Genomic DNA, 17374 nt, shown 5'->3' with positions numbered 1-17374 from the left:
ATTGCCAAGAATGTGTGAATATAATTTTTGAAATATGTGATTATTTTTTTTAATGAAAAGAATTCAGTATACATTTTTCAGACAGAATCAAGAATTCAGTCACAGTTTCATATAGACATGTAACCAAGAAGTACCTTTTAGTACTGTAGCAATAAGTTTTAACCTTGGGTAGACATTATGGACTAGGGATACATCTTTGTATTACTTAAACTATTTCATTGTAGCTTTGCAAGAACAATAAAGTCTAGTGTGTGTGTGTGTGTGTGTGTGTGTGTGTGTGTGTGTGTGTGTGTGTGTGTGTGTGTGTGTGTGTGTGTGTGTGTGTGTGTGTGTGTGTCTGCAGAGTGTGCATGTGTTTGTTTGTTGGAGGTGAGAGGAAACAATAAAATGTAGACGGAGGGCCTGCATAACTTACAAGTCTCCTGGAGGTGTGTTTAACATTCATGGCATGCTCATAAATATACATTTTATGTCTTAGTAAGTACTTAAAAATGCATACGGAGCTATCTGTTCTGCCTTTGTCTTTAAAGAGCTGACTTTCTGAAATTTATGCAGGCTTGGCTGCGGTGGACTGTCTAATTCATCTCTGTTTCTGAAGGCAATGAAATGGTATATTGTAAAACATTATGCTCAAGACAGATTTTTCCTCTTCTCCTATATGCACTCCTTTACTGTTTCAGTGTAGCTATATGTTCATTTTTCTGTTTCAAAGACCTTTTTGTCCATACACCTATCAGAAGCTATGCTACTCTGCAGGTCTCCCTAATGTCCAGTTGCAGAATCTGCATGTCACTGTAGCACAATAACCTACACTGACTATACAACATGAAGTGTAAGATATTAGAATTATGTAAAATGTGTCATAAGCTGGTTGCCATCTGCATTTTTGTCTGTGTTGATGGTGATCAAAGTTTGTACTGTTAGAATAAGATAAGAAACTCATTTGTCAAAACACTTAAGACAAATTTGTCTTTGTTAGTGTATATCTCTTTTGGAGAGATTGTCACTCAGTAATCCACATAATCAAGCTGAAGGTTTTGCCCTGGGATTCACAATCACCAATGAATTTAGCTGAGATCAATGTACAAAAGGCAATCAGCTTACTGTAAGATTGCTCTTGATGATGCATTCATGTCTGTGTAGTGTCAATTATGATTCAGGGAAAAAGTGGACGGATGTCACTGCAACAATGGTTTAGGGGTAGGGTCACCTGGGTTGCAGTGCACAGCCTCCCAGTACGTGCAAACTGAGTGATGAAAGACTGAGGCAACAAACACAAATCATGTTTAAATTTAATGAGGAATGCTATGTTACTTAAAATGGTACATACCACTGACTTATGTTCCTTTTGATTCTGGTCTTGTACGATCAGAAATCCTAGTCGTACAAGTTATCTTTTAAACATAACATGTGCTGTGCTTTGAATCTGCAGTCTGACTTCATTAACTTCGGCATTCTCTTTGAATTTTCCCTTTATCATGCTCGCACCCCGCACACATTTCCAGATCATCAGGGAGGTAGGACATAAAAGGTACAGTACCTACTTCTGTCCACAACCACAGAAAGACACTTATGCATGTACTTTAGAACTGCAAAGGTAATATATGCAGCATCTCACAGCAAGGTTCCTATCTCCTGCATGCAACTGTACTACTCTGTCCTACATTTATTTCTTTTAAGTAACAGTCCTTTTGGAAATGCAAGTCTCATCTCAAAGTCAGGTGACAGTCATGGAACAGAAACTTAACTACTGGATTGATGAGCTTTTAGAAATTTTATTTCATGATGGAAATTGAAGTGACTCACAGATCAGAATTTATAGGTGGGAATAACCATAGTGCCCATAAATATGCTGAAAATGAGGAAACTCTAACAATGCTCATATAGACCCTTAAGTCTGCTTTCATGTTGTGGAAAAATAATGGAGAAGGTAATACTGGATACGTTATTGTCAGAAATGGATAGTCTGGGACTAGAAACCATATATCAGCATGCATTTATTGAAAATTGTTCTATTGCCACCTGCAACATTATGTTCTGTACCAGTATAATAATAGCTATGAATGAAAAAATTGTGCTGTGATATAATGTATATAGATTTAACTTCAGCATTTAACAGGGTCATACACAAAACACTGATTAATAAATTAGAACAACTAGGTATCAATTTACTCTTGACAAGAAGGATAGCTGGGATAGCTGCATGGCTTACAAATAGGACATGGCAAGTATCATACAAGCAATTGGACAGGTGAAGTTCTTGATTATAGTCAGGGTGTCCTACAGGGCTCTGTCCTAGGCTTATACTTGATTAGATTTATCTTTCAGACCTAACATTTTCATCTGAGGTGTTCTACAGTCTATATGCAGACGACCTGAAATTGGGTAAACTGATTACATATGTTACAGATAAGGAATGTCTGCAAAAGAACTTGACTACATTGATGATTTGGGCACAGGAGAATAATATGCTGATAAATACATCAAAAACTATGCACATGACATTTGGGAGACATAAACTGAAACATGAATATTTAATACAGCACACAGTAAACAAAACTGTAGATTCATTCAAGGACCTGGGTATATGGGTAGATCCAGCTTTGAGTTTTTCTAATCATATCAATTGGTTAATGAACTATAGGTTGTATAAAAAGATTTATAAAGTCTAGGAAATCATTGTTAGTTACATTAGACCCAAACTTGAGTATGGAATAACAATATGGAAACCTTATAAGAAAACAAGCATGAGTAAACTGGAAACAGTACAGCGGAAATATACCAAGGGCATCCATGGATGTGAACATTTAAGTTATTTTGAAAGACTATGATATCTGAACCTATACAGTGTCTCTTATAGATATCTAAGAGATGTTATTCAGGTATATAGGGCATTTAGAGATAACTACCTCTGGGAATGTTTGGGTTATCAACAAGTAGTACAGAATCATCAGTCACTGTATGTAGAAGATTCTGTAGTAATGGGAACAATACCAGTGGGTTTTTGAGAGAGCAGCTGATGCATGGAACAGACTACCAAATTACATTAAAGCAAGTACTAGTTTAGATATTTTTAAGAACAGCCTGGACACTTACTATGGGAACAAGTGTTTTGGTATATTGGCAAGCTAGAAGGGCATAAATGCCCGTGCTTAAAATATTTGTATGTATGTATGTATGTAATGCTCTTAGAAGTGGCTTATATAGTAAACTGTCTATGGGTGACCAGACAGTTTATCACAGTGATTCTTAGCTGATCATTTATTTATTTTTTTGCTTCATGCCCAGGAATTTCCTTGATATGGTAATTAGACAGAAACCCCCAAAGAAAACACAATTTTAGTTATTACCCAAATGCTGTATTTTGGGTTCCTATTATACTACCAAAGACGCATTCGATAGAATGCGTCTTGGTTGAACTTAAAACAACGAAAAGGCAAAATAGCGAAGCAGTTTTTAAGCGAATTCTTTCCCAGGGAAATAATTCGTTTGGCCGCTTCCATTACTTTGCCGTTTTCGACACTGTAGTGCGATCTCGGAGTTGGTATATTTAAGTAGGGGGGGGCAAACCCCCCCATTTTATGTATTCTTTAATTTTTTTTTTTTGGAACAGTGATTTTTTTCCAAGGGGAAAAAAATCACTGTTCTGAGCTTTCGAGATTGTAAGCGTTTGCTTACATGGGGTTGATTATTCATTGTTCGCTTTTTTAAGCATTCGATAATATAATATAGACCCTATATTTTAACCAGTGCCAGTGTGGTTATATGTGGAATATCAGAAGAGTTCCAAATATTCCACTTGATTACTTGCATCTTCTTACAAGAACAAGATTTTAACAATTAAGGAGCAGAACCCAAATAAGCCAAAGTGTATATTAAGACTTGAAAAACTATACATTCAGGAAAAAATGCATGATACGTTTATTTTAGCTAAGAATTTTATTTTTGTGATGAACAGCATGCCTGGAATGTAAAAGTTTTGCAATATTTTTCTTATTTCCTCTGTATCCATCTGTGAATACAGTACAAATGTTATGAGAGAGAAGAAAATGCTAAGGTAAAAATCAGGAACTTTCATAAAAAATGGATGTTTTGTAGATATAACTCAAACACTGTACAAGTTCAAGGCTTTCTATCACATTGCTTCAAGTATATGATCTGAGGATAGTTTTACTTTTAAAGCTTCACTTACTGAAAAATCTTTCATACGTGTTTGCTAGACATAAAACTGAACAGGAAGAAACATGTTTTTTTTCCCTTGTCACAGGGAGGATATACAAGAAGAAACCCCAGCTGGGAACCGAGCCAGAGAACCCAGCACTGTGAAGTAGCAATTCTAAGTGCTGCTATACTGTGGTGCTAAATCATGCTGCAGTGAAAAGCAAAGTGTTTCAAGTGCAGCTATGGCACTATCTATTTATTTATTTATTTATTACATTTTGTTTACCAGGTGAGTGAACTGGTCTACTGACCCAATCAATCACGAGCCAGTTACTTTGGCAGTACAGTATCATATATAACATCAGTATTTACAATGGAAGCTTAGTATAAAGCAACTACACTAGGTGTGACATGCAGCTCAAAGCATTTATAATATGTATGCAAAGAGAATAATAAAGTATAATAAGCAACTAATAAGTTATTAAACATTTGTAGTATGTATATGTAATGTAGATTTGGGGTATAAAATATATTATATCCTAACATTCAGTAGTAAAAGATATTTACAACAGTGTAGTACAAATAGTATAGAGTAGCACAGGTGGAAGTGAATTTTATCCAGTACTATGATAGCAGGTACATTTGACTTATTTCTGTAGGTGTTCTTTTAAGGCTGATTTAAATTGTTCTAATGTTAGACTATTTTTTACCTCACTGGGGAGGTGAACTTTATCCAGTACTGTGATAGCAGATAAATTTAGCTTATTTTTGTAGCTGTTCTTTTAAGGCGGATTTAAATTGTTCTAATGTTAGACTATTTTTTACCTCCACATGGTGGTGGTTCCATATTGTTAGTCCTAGTCTAGAAAAATTGTATCACCTACTGTAGTTTTGTATTTTGGGGTGGCAACAGTAGGGAAGTCATTCTAGTTATTTCTTAATGTGTAATGTTAGGTTCTAGTAAACATGATTCTTTTTAGAAGGGGACAGGAGCTGTTGTTATTATTTTTTTAATAATAAGACTGTATGTTGCAGTGTGGCTTTTTGTGTAACAGGCAGCCAGTTAAGTATTTTTAGTAAATTGCAGTGATACATTCTTGCATCTGCTAGGAGGGCAATGGGAATTATTTTATTTTCTGCTCTCTGTAGGTTTTGAGTGTTGTGTGGGTAATGTGAGCACTATAAAACAGAAATGTCTGCTAAGTTACTTAACATAATAAGTACTGATAAATGTCTTACAGTACTGAAAAATGTGAAAGTCATTGGTTTCATATGGAGTTCCTTTCTTTTTCTTTTTCTTCATCTCTCTCTATCTTGCTGTCAGTGAGCAGGTCCTGCGAATCCAGGCCAGGAATGAAGGACAGATAGCACAGCTAAGAGAGTTGGAAGAAATGGAGCACCTACAGGTAAGCTGTATGTAGTTTCTAGAAGTTTGACCCACATGTTGTAAGTAAATGAGTAACTTGACATTCTTAGCTGTGTTACAATGGTGGTTACAATGTTACAATGGTGGTTACAATGTTACAATGGTGGTTACAATGTTACAATGGTGCTATGGTACTAACAGCAATTTGTATTTATATATTTATGTTCATTAACTGGTTCAGTGAACTGATCCAGGAACGATTTTGAATCACAGCTTGAACCAAAAGACAGGTACAGCAAGAAGTAACATGACATTAATAAATCTTTTCAGCATAAGTCAAACAGTATTACATAAATCCAGCACTGTAGTCAATAATCAAGACTGCCAGTACTGTCTGTATTCTGTATAAGTTCTATTGGTGACACTTACCAGAACCTGACTCAATAATGTAGTGCAGGTAACCTGGGTTTGATTAGCAGTTCCAGCACTGGAGGAGCCAATCAGGGATGGAAAGGAGTGAAGGGCAGAGACATGCTCACCTCTCGGGTTGGGGGTGGGGGGTACATGCACTCTAAGTTACACAGGACAGTACAATCTCCCTGGTGGAGACTAGAGAGAGATCACTGCCATGCTATGGGGGAGGAGCAGGGCTGTTTGGGAGTGCTCCCCCTCGTGGAAGTGAGGGAAGTCCACTGCAGTCAGCCCATTGATATTCCCTCCCTGACACCACATTGAGTCCCCTGCAGTTATCCCATTGTATGAGCACTCCCTGGCACCACATTGAGTCCCCTGCAGTTATCCCATTGTATGAGCACTCCCTGGCACCACATTGAGTCCCCTGCAGTTATCCCATTGTATGAGCACTCCCTGGCACCACATTGAGTCCCCTGCAGTTATCCCATTGTATGAGCACTCCCTGGCACCACATTGAGTCCCCTGCAGTTATCCCATTATATGATCACTCCCTGGCACCATGTTGAGTGCCCTGTAGTTATCTCATTGTATGATCACTCCCTGGCACCATGTTGAGTGCATGGTTAGTTAGGGACAGGGAAAACATGTGAAAACTGTGAACCACCCCTGATGGATCCCTGGATGAAGACTCCCTCTTGGTCTTATCCAGTAGGGAATGAGTGGGTTGACTGGTCAAAATATGGTCTGATGGACAGCAGGCATCAGGAGCAAATTATATTGCAAATAAAAAAGTAAACAAAAAATGTTGAAGTCAGTTACGTTTGTCAATAACAATAACCTGGATTAAATCACACACAAAAGATGATGAAATACTACTTTCTGGAAATGACATTTTCCACAATGATCATACTAATACAAAAGCTAGTGGTGTAGCCATTATATAGTCACAAGCTGTTAGCCTTGTCATGCAGCCAGTACATATACTATGCATCAACAGCATTGAAATGCAAGTAGCTACTCTTAGAATTAACTTGAAAATATCAGCATGTATAGCAGTACTGCACATACCTCCTAGTGCAGACAAATTGGCTTCTGAAGACACATTGTTCTGGATAACTACAAATATATTACTTGAAACAATAATCGTAGGTGACCTTAATATTCACTGGTTCAGGTGTACTCACAAAACTATTCGCTCCACTATCGATCTATATGTATATATAGATTAATGCAGCTTATACATATGACTATAAGGGCAGATGAAGTCAGTGGAAGATAAAGCATTTTGGACTGGATGCTAACAGTAGACCCAAGCAAATTTGATAAGGAAACATTTATGTCTATTCTTAAGTGCACCAACTGGGAACAATTAAAACAGTGTCTTTACATGACATAGTAATACATTTCAGCAAAGCCTTCCTCTCCATATTAAACTCTCTAGAACTTCATCATACCAAAATAATGACATACACCAGATATAAAAAATGATGCATGGCAGAGATAAAGTATGGAAAACTGTTATTTAGGAAAAAAACAATAAAGAATTTTCAACAATAATTTCACTAATGAAACTTAGCTTAGAATACTATCCCAATGGCTAAATAAAACTACTACACGAGGCTACAGGACAACAAAGTTAAACTCAAAAACAGTTTTAGGCAACACTCAATAAACTTATACAACCTGTTAAAACCTGTAAAAAAATCACAACCCTGCCATTTCACAGATGAAAAAACACACCATTAGATGTATATTTAAACCATATTACATAAATATCATTAATTCCTTAATAAACCCAGAATAGTCAACATGTGAGCAAGAGATGTGGATGATCTTACTACTACAGCCTTCACATTAACTGCAACTCCTTCCACCACAATACATAAAGTTATTCAAAAACTTAAACCCACCTCTCTTGTAGCTAATAACCTTCCAGTAGAATATCTCAGAATAGATGCAGAAGCGACTGTATATCCAGTAGCTGTACTTATAAACTGCTGTTTCAAAGAAGGCATAGTACCCACATTCTTGAAAAATTCCTGTTATTTCCATATATAATAGTGACGAATCACATGAACTAGCAAGCTATAGCCCTAAGGCCATCCTGTCAGCTCTATTCAAAATACTTGAAAAATGTCTTCATCTACAGTTGATCAACTGCCTAACCGAGAACAAGTTACTTTCCAGAGTAGAGCAGAGTGTGTATTTAGGCAGGTTTACACACACACACACATATATATATATATATATATATATATATATATATATATATAGGCTTACTATGAGATTTTCAATTTCCAGGGTGCAGGGTACACATGGTTGAATCACCGTTTTCAAAATGGCAGTGAATCAAACCAAAAGTGATTGCTTTAGAATCATCGAGTGACATGTTACACTCGATCATTCCTGATTCGACATGCTGCTCACTTTAGTGCGATCTTGGAGTTGGTATATTTAATGTGCAGTGGGGTGGGGGGTGCAGGATCCCCCCCAAAAAAAATAGTAGCATTAATGTACCATTGACTGTAGAATGTAATGATACCTTAATGTGCATAGCATGGTTGGTTGTCTGTCGCCTCCTCCGCTTATTTCCACATCCAAGCCACAGTTTGTCATATAATATTTTTTTTTTTGATTTTTACTTCAGCATTCAGGATTCAGCATTTTGGGTCAACATTCTAAATGGTTCAACAAAGATAATCCCAGTGATTTGTCAGAAAACCAAAAATTGTATGAAGAACAGACCAAAAACATAAAATAAAAATCTAGACATTCTGCAAAAATCTGGATAGTTGAGAAGTATGCTGTGATACCTGACTGACATATTGGGGTTATGGACTGGATGATGGGATGTAGAGGATGAATTTCATGATGCAAGAATTAAATTGTTTTACATAAAAAAAATTAGTTATAATAGTAAATGTTTAATATGATAAAGGGGACAGTTCATAATGTTTCGAATATGGAAGCACTGACTGCTTGAAAGATAAATGGACTAAAGATATACATGCAGATTGTGAGAAGAGAGCCATTCATGTTACATAACAGATTACATCGCCATGCATGCCTGTACAATTAATCCATCATTTGAACAATACCCTTAAAGTCATATAAATGTTTTAGATCCATAGATTAAAATACTTAAAGTTCTTGCTTTAATAAATATAAATATAAATACACTTGTAAAAAATAAAGATAAAAACATTTGACAGTTTTCTAAATGAAGTTATGTTATAATTTAAGTCACACTTATTACAAAAATGGTAAAATTAATATATAAAGTATATTAAATATATCTAAATGTTCTTAAAACTATTTTCCCCAATATGTTTGAAATGTTTATTTGTTTAAAATGTGTGTAAATGATACTAATTTTTGTCATTGAACCCTGGGGCCAGGAAGCATCAATCAGTAGCCTAGCTTCCCATCCGTCTGTCTATTAGAATGAATTATTTCAAGAACAGAAACAGAAAATCACTGACAAAATCAGCATTACTTAGCATGTATATAGACACAGTCATACAACTTTTTCCTTCCACAGAAGATAGTGGTTATTATTTAAATTTACATAAATTTTTTTTAACAAAACAACATTTCAAACATATTTTAAGTCCATTCATAAATATTTAATGTAACTATCTGTAATGTTATAAGGATATCTTAAATTACATCATAACTTGATTTAGGATAATTTTAAATGTTTTATGTTTATTTTTTAAAAGTGTGTTTATAATTCATATTTTATATGTGTAAGTGGTCACTTATACTGAGAGCAAGTATTTTTATATCTGATCTATTAATACAGATACACTTGTACATAATTCTTCTTGATAACAATCTGACCATTGTAATATAATAGAAATAATACATACATTGTTATAAATTGTTTCAGTAAGAAGTATTGTAACATAAATGTTCTCAATAATAAGCACACAATAAACTTACAGATACATTTAAAATAACTGCTACTGCAGTCTAGTAATAGTTAGTTTAACATGTGCTTAAATTTTACAGAAAAGAACAGGCTCCATCCAAAGCTAACTCATATAAGGCCAATGGAAATAAATAATGAAAAAAATGGACAAAAAAAATGGATTATAAAAATGAAAATATACTATCATATAAAAAGATTGAATATAGTGAAATGAAAAAGAAATAATGGGAAAATATGAAATGGAAAAATTTGCAAAATCAATGTCATTTTTCAACCATGGTCAGTTAAGAACAAAAGAGAGTTTTTTACACCTTTTTTATATGACTTATGGGGTGGAGAAAGGGAGTGAGAAAGGTTTGGTGCATGTATTTATTAATAATTTACTATATTTTATAGTTAGAATAGATATATATATGATATTATTATGTGTATATTGATTTTTTATATTTTTTTTTATCCAAATTGTGGTAAAATATACTTAGCATGCTCTTGCAAAGAGGAGGTGTTTTATAACAAAACTGTGAGTTCACTGTTGGAATGGAAACACTTTTACATATAAGAGGGGATGTTAAAAGTTGTTTAGACTAAAGTAAAACAGAAGGGATTTTAACAGTAATTTAACTGGAAGTAAAATAAATACCTGAAAACTCATTGGCAGAGATATTAGTTTTATGTTATTTTAATTTTTAAATTTTATAGCTTAGTGGCAGTATATAAAATATATAAACAAAAAAAGTTACATATAAAACCAGGATAGATCATAGGTTCATATTGCTTACTGCCCTGGAGGGCCGTTTTAAGCCTAGCAAACAACCCAAAGTCAGGATCAAACCTTGTACCTTGTGTCTTTGAGGTGAAGTCCTTAATTATTATGGCAAACCCACCCAATATCATATATTTATCAACACTGGAATACTGGAATGTTCTAGCATTTTACAGGATATGGGTTTTTACAAGGTCTTAATAGTACAGAAGCTAGAAAGAAAACCAGGGTGTACCACCGTAGGCAAACTTAAAAAGTGTATCAATATTTAAAACCAATAGAGCAAAAACTTTTTTCCAACTGAATACTCAGGTAAGGACAAGTGCTTTCGGCATTCCAGCCTTCTTCAGATCCTAACAAACCCCTGAGTTCTCCAAATTAAAAACACATTTCATCTAATCAATTCACTTGATCAAATCAGTTGTCCGGAAGAAAAGCCTCCATTCACATTTAATATATTCTGACAGTCCCCTTTTTCCTGTCCAATCAGATCACTATCTCTTCTTAGTAATCCTCTGTTCCTTTAAGAATGGTTTAAGCAGTACATGAGCTCTCAGGTTCATAATCCACCTTGCTTCATTGACTTCTGTTTTATTTATCACATCACCTCCCCTTGCTGTTTCTCTAAGGATGGATAACACCATAAATTTAAATGAATGATTAGCATTATCGCAGATATGGTTATACAAGGCATTAGTTTCCACATTATTTTTTATGTCCGAATGGTGCTTAAAAACTCATTCCTTCAGCATCCTATTAGTTTTGCCTATGTAGTAGGCTGGGCACAGTGTGCATGTGGCAATATAGATAACATTTTTGCTCATAAAGTTTGCAAGTCTGTGGAGTCTATAGGTTCTCCCTGTTTCTGGGTGAATAAAGATATTATTTGTATTAATCAGGCTTTACAAAATCCACATTTATGGGTACCTACATGGTGTAGTTTACTAGTAGATGTTTCTTCTCTATCCACATTTAGTCCATCTTTAGTACATAAAATCCTTTTGAGATTTTTGTTGTTTTTAAAAGCAAAGGTGGAAAATTCACCAACTAACTCTTTTTATTTTATTCAGAAAGAATAGTACAGAAGGGTAAAAGAGTAGAGACTCAAAATACTTGTAGTTTTGTATACAGAATTTGTGAGTATATAAATGACATGTAGAAGTTAAGCCATTTTTAAACAACTTTATTGAATTATTAAAGATGCAGGTGCACATACATTAATAGAAAATAAAAACATATTAACATGCCAAATCCATGCATTATTTGCTACATATAAATTATCTTTAATTTTAACAATTATTCAATCAATTACATAAATTGCTCAGTTCCTGCCTTCCCCTTAAACCTCACTCCTCCTCCTCCTGAACATTATTCTGCATATATTGTTCCCACAAATTGCATTTATTTTTATTCTATTTGATTCTTCCCTTTTTCTAAAGATCCTACCTCTAGTTCTTTTGTTTCCTTTAATATATTCATATTTTAATTACATTTGGCTTAGCTTTTGATTTCCATTTTATAGTAATTGTTTTTTGACAATCAATAGCATTAAACTTAATAAGGCCTTACTAGTCATATTTGATTAGATATGGAAGGATCATTTTAATATAAGACATTTATAAGAGACTTTTTTGAAAACAAATTATTACAGAATACAAATAAAGAAGAAAAAGATATTGGAAAAAAGTGTGTTAAAGACTACAGCAGTTATACATGAAGATAAAATCAAAGAAGAGAAGTTGAAGAGAATATTTCAGGAAAATGAAGAAAGACTGATTGCATCACAAATGGCAACTATTCAAAATGTAAGGCAAGAAGGAAGAAGAGCATCCTTTTTTCCTTATTACTCAAGAAAAAACAAGCAAGTTAATAACAGCAAAAACATCTTTGAGGGACAAATTTAAAAGTAGAGAGGAACACATATGGAATCAGAGCAATGTGCATAAAATAATTATTGAGGTAGATTTTAAAATACAGAAGGTGAGATTACTGCTGCTAATGTGTGTTAGTGTGTATTTATGTGTCTATATCTATCTATCTATCTATCTATATATATATATATATATATATATATATATATGTATATACACACACACACACACACACACACACACACACACACACACACACACACACACACACACACATACGCACATACGTAGACCCCATTTACATACCTTGTAAAAAACAATTGGATTTCAATAATAACATGCCAGTTAAAAAAGATGCAACTAGTCATAGAAAACATGTTATAACAAGTCCTGGGACTGTGATATACTTTACATTTCAGAACTAGTTATCTCTGTTTATATATTGTATCTTTCAATATATTCTTTCCTCACCTTTCCATTAAATTCTATTGTGTTTTTTTCTATCAACCTACCACCAGCTCAGGCAGATCTCACTTTAACATTTTGTCTGGAAAAACAGCACCCTTCAATGTTATTAGTGTACTGTTATTACTCAAACATCACTTCAGGTACCTGTCTGGTGTACAGAACTGACATCCTATCCTCTCGGCACCAAAGGGGAGTCAACTACCTCTGACCCACTGTCACTGCATGTAAATCAAATGATGAAGAATAAATATAAGAAGCTGATAGATACCTTCTAGCTATGGCTATTTCAGTACAGAGGGACATATTGAAGAAACTGGAAGAAATCCTTAAAAATGTGTAAAAAACATACAAAACCGACATGATAAACAGTGAAGAAAGAAAGAATGAAACAATAAAAAAATTTAATTATTATACATTAGGAGATGAGCAGCAAGCTAATACTTATTATAAAATGAAAAAAAAATAGAAATAAGTAAAGGATCCTCACCTATCCTTTTTTGTGTGTGACTGGAATGTTTACTTCATTTTAATGTTCTTTTTAGTCTTTCTTCTCTATTTTAATATTTTACTAATGTGTCATTATTTACTTTGATTGCACTGTTAAAGATATATTTTTATTCAGCTATCTGAGCTTTAATATTTAGCACATTGTCACGTTATTTATTTACAATATATGTCATGCGTGTGGTCTGTTTTCTGATATACTGCAGTTCTCCTGAGCTGTGGCTGAAATGGGTCCTTTAGGATCAAGTCACTACTCTTGTAACCAAATAATAAATACATAAATAAAATAATAACACTGTTCTTTTTTAACCATTTAGCTAGACTTTTGGCGCAGTCCAGCAAAACCAGAGCTTCCAGTAGACATCCGTGTTCCATTTGTCAGCATTCAGGCTGTCAAAGTCTTCCTAGAGTCCAATGATATTCCCTACAGTACTATGATTGACGATGTGCAGGTAATAATGTTGTTACTTCATGTCTACTTCAAAACTTCTACCTGGTATAGCAAGACAGAGCATGAGAAAATACTTAAGCAGTGTTTAACCACTCTGATATTTAATGTCACATTACAGAAATATGACTTGTAAATTGTTCTGTCTTTAAAGGCATTGCTGGACCAGGAGAAAGAAGACATGCTGAGAGCACGACTGCTTGAAAGGAACACCAACAGCTTTAATTATGCTGCATATCACACATTGGAAGAGGTAATCTAGCATATGCTGTTCTTGGTTTACTTTTGGTGATCTGCATTCTTGGTTTTAGTTGGGAGCTTGGAGTAGCCTTTATCATGTCTGTGTGTCCTGTATTAGTTTTCTGCATATTTAGTAAACAAAAGTTTTCCAACGCATAAAGTTTCACCCTGTCGTCATCCATCATTTAATTAAGATATCATCCATGATAACTTGAAGCATTTGTGTTATTTCTCAGCTCACCATGAAATGTTTTGCTTAATGAAAAGTATAACACTTTCTGCATAATATAAACATATGTGACATCTGTGAATTCTCATATCACATTTCTGACTGAGTCAGAAATAGATTTTATCATGATTGCCTTGGTGTATATTGGAACATCCCTTTCATTTGTGATATAAGCCTTACTGAGGAAACTCCTTTTATATAGCGTACAGATATTAATGGTCACACCACTGTACTTCTCTATACAATTTTCTGTTTTCAAGCTTAAAAGTATATTTCATTTTTTTTTTTTTTTTTGCAATTTAGAGTTATGAAAGATTTCCTAAGGATACTGATTTTTACACTAAGGGCACTTTCACCATTAGAAGCATCAAGAAATGGTCTGTTGAGTAACAAGTTTCTTCCAGAGTTCCACCTACAATGTTTATTCCATTGTTCTAAACATAATAAAAAAGAAGAACTAGAAACCTACAGACTTTCTTACAAAATAAGAAGTTAGTTAGCCTGGTTCTATTGCCTTCTATATCTGCTATTCCTTCCACTTGTTCTCTTTAGTAGAAAGCTAATTTTAAAAATAAAACTAAAAAGTGAAAGACTTAAATTAATCAAACAAAAAGAATACATTTTCATATAGCCAGTACAATTTACAGAATAAATAATTCAAACATAGTTTGGTTTACAATCTAAACTACATATAATTAGTTAACTAACCTGCATGGTGCACTATGTAAAACAAAAAAAAAATCAAATACAGTTTCCTGTTTCCTTTGAGTAATTGGCAGAAACTAATGCATTCACAATTAATAATTAGTATGGGAGAATACAGGAAGGAAACAAAGTACAGAAAAAAAATAAAGATTCTAAATTGCATTTTGTTTCGGCCTGAGTATTAATCATTACTGAAAACAGCATTCGGGAAATCTTCATAACAGCACTGTCATATTAAAATACACTAGCAACTATAATAAATTATCTGGGGTCCACATTCTCAATTCTCTTATGACAATAAATAAATAAAAACTTCTAAAGAAAAATAAATAAAACTCAAAGGGCACCTTTTGCTTCTAAATCCATAAATAATGACCAAGAAGCAAATGTCCAATTTATCTCACAGCAGCTCCAATGACCAGGGCCTAGGGTCTAGATTTTGGGTGAGACATCTCTTCTGGTATACTTGCCCTTCCATGTGCCCTCCTGCTTTGAAAAGGGGTAAAAGGAGAGGTGGTAGGGCAGGCACCTGCTGCTTTGTTATTGAAAGTAATTCTTAAAATGGTACTTGACAATACTTTTTTTTTTTTTTGAGGAAAGAAAATGTCTCCACTTGGTGCTCAGGCATCCATTTTGGGTATGATTTGATTCAAACAAGAACAAGAGCACAATTCATTCTCTGTATTTTCCTACCTTATCAGTCCCGCATGGATATGTTACTGTCTGGCTGGCACATCCAAGATCCAGATATCTGTGATACAAACATCCGCAATCCAGACCTGAGCCAGAACTGCTGAATAGGCAATCTACTCATCTCTCAGACACCAATGAGTGAAAAGCTGATGTAAGAATGTGAACCTTCAGATGTCTAAGATAACTTCTACTCCTTTACCTGAAATGAGTTATACAATGTTTTCTAAGCCATATTTTGCCTTACTCAGAGAAGAGGTGCAGTTATAGGTTCATCTTTGGTAAGTTGAAGGAAAGAGTATGTCATCTGAATTGTAATAAAAGGGGTTAGGTAGATTTGCTGCAGGAGTAGAAAGACAGACCCACTAATGCATATTCAGCAAAGGAGGTCAGATCATCTGACAGCTTCCTCCAAAGAGATCTTTATTCCCAGCAGAAATGAATGTGATTAATGCAGAACCTTGCCACAATTCCTTGGTGTAAAGAACACGGTTTTCATTGTCAAACACTAATGTGGGACACATTTATTTCAAAACAGTGCTATAAAAATGTAATATCGCTGTTTATCTGTGGTGTTATGCATTGCCCACTTTCTGGCAGAATCAAATGTGTCTACATTTTACCTGTAATCATAAATGGACTAATTCTTTTATGAAAAGTGCCTGCTACTTTCTTCCTGCAAAAACACTGTTTAAGCAAAGGAGAATACAACATACTGGAGAGCTTGTAACTTTTTGTTGTCAACTGTTTGTAAAATAGTATAGTAAGTAAGTGTGCCCTTGTGTGGTGGGCATTGTTCTGGATTACAGTATTTAGTATATTTTTAATTGTCCTCATTCAAAGAGATAGTATCTGTGTAGCTCAAAGACTTGATAAGTTGGATGTGATCATTACAGACCTAAAAAGTTGTGCATGCGATAGATTGGCATACACTTATACATTGACAGTGTTTGAATGGAAGAAGACTATATGTTTGTTTCCAAATAAAGTCCCACTTTAAACTTTTATCATTTAAATTTATGTATCATCATCATCAACAGTTATCATCATTATCATCAACCCCCCCCCTTTCCCATTTTCTACTTTGGGTCAGGGTGTCATTTCAACTGTAGCCATCTCTCTCTATTCAATGACACTCTCCTGCCTTCTTCTACACTCATGCCTGACTGTTGCAGGTCTTCTCAAACACAGTCCAGTCACCTCTTTTCCGGATGCCCTTGCTTCCTCTTGCCTTCTTCCTGTCTGTTTCAAATCTTCTTCACTAGATTGTATTATGCTTTTCTGCACATGTGCCCCAACCACCAAAATCTGTTCTCTGTGACCTTTTCTGCAATTTGAGCTTTTGGCTTCTGCTTTTCTATCCTCATTTCTTCAGCTATCCAAAAGTGTGCATTCTACCACCTATCACATTAATATCATCTCCAAGACCTCTAGCATCCTCAACTGCTCTGTGTTCACTGCCCAGGTTTCTATGCCATACAGTAGTACTGGTCACACCACTTTTTAAACATGTTAATTTTCAGCTCCTTTGGCATTCTTCTGTCATATACTACACCTGCCACTCTGTGCTATTTGGCTACA

General features: G+C 34.5%; 1 protein-coding gene across 1 annotated transcript in view; it reads left to right on the top strand.

The window, feature by feature from the left end:
- LOC122814878 (carboxypeptidase A1-like) overlaps window positions 1–17374 on the top strand; it is a 99469-nt gene that overhangs the window by 3432 nt on the left and 78663 nt on the right. Inside the window, exons 2-4 of the mRNA XM_044087152.1 lie at window positions 5486–5567; window positions 13799–13933; window positions 14084–14182. Coding sequence (XP_043943087.1) covers window positions 5486–5567; window positions 13799–13933; window positions 14084–14182 — 316 coding nt within the window. The remainder of the gene's footprint in view (window positions 1–5485; window positions 5568–13798; window positions 13934–14083; window positions 14183–17374) is intronic.

This window comes from Protopterus annectens, chromosome 11.part0, assembly GCF_019279795.1.
Source record: "Protopterus annectens isolate FY-2018-M chromosome 11.part0, PAN1.0, whole genome shotgun sequence".
In the NCBI taxonomy this organism is placed as follows: domain Eukaryota; kingdom Metazoa; phylum Chordata; order Ceratodontiformes; family Protopteridae; genus Protopterus; species Protopterus annectens.
The sequence above is the reverse complement of the archived record's forward strand: the minus strand, read 5'-3'. Positions and strand labels throughout refer to the sequence as shown.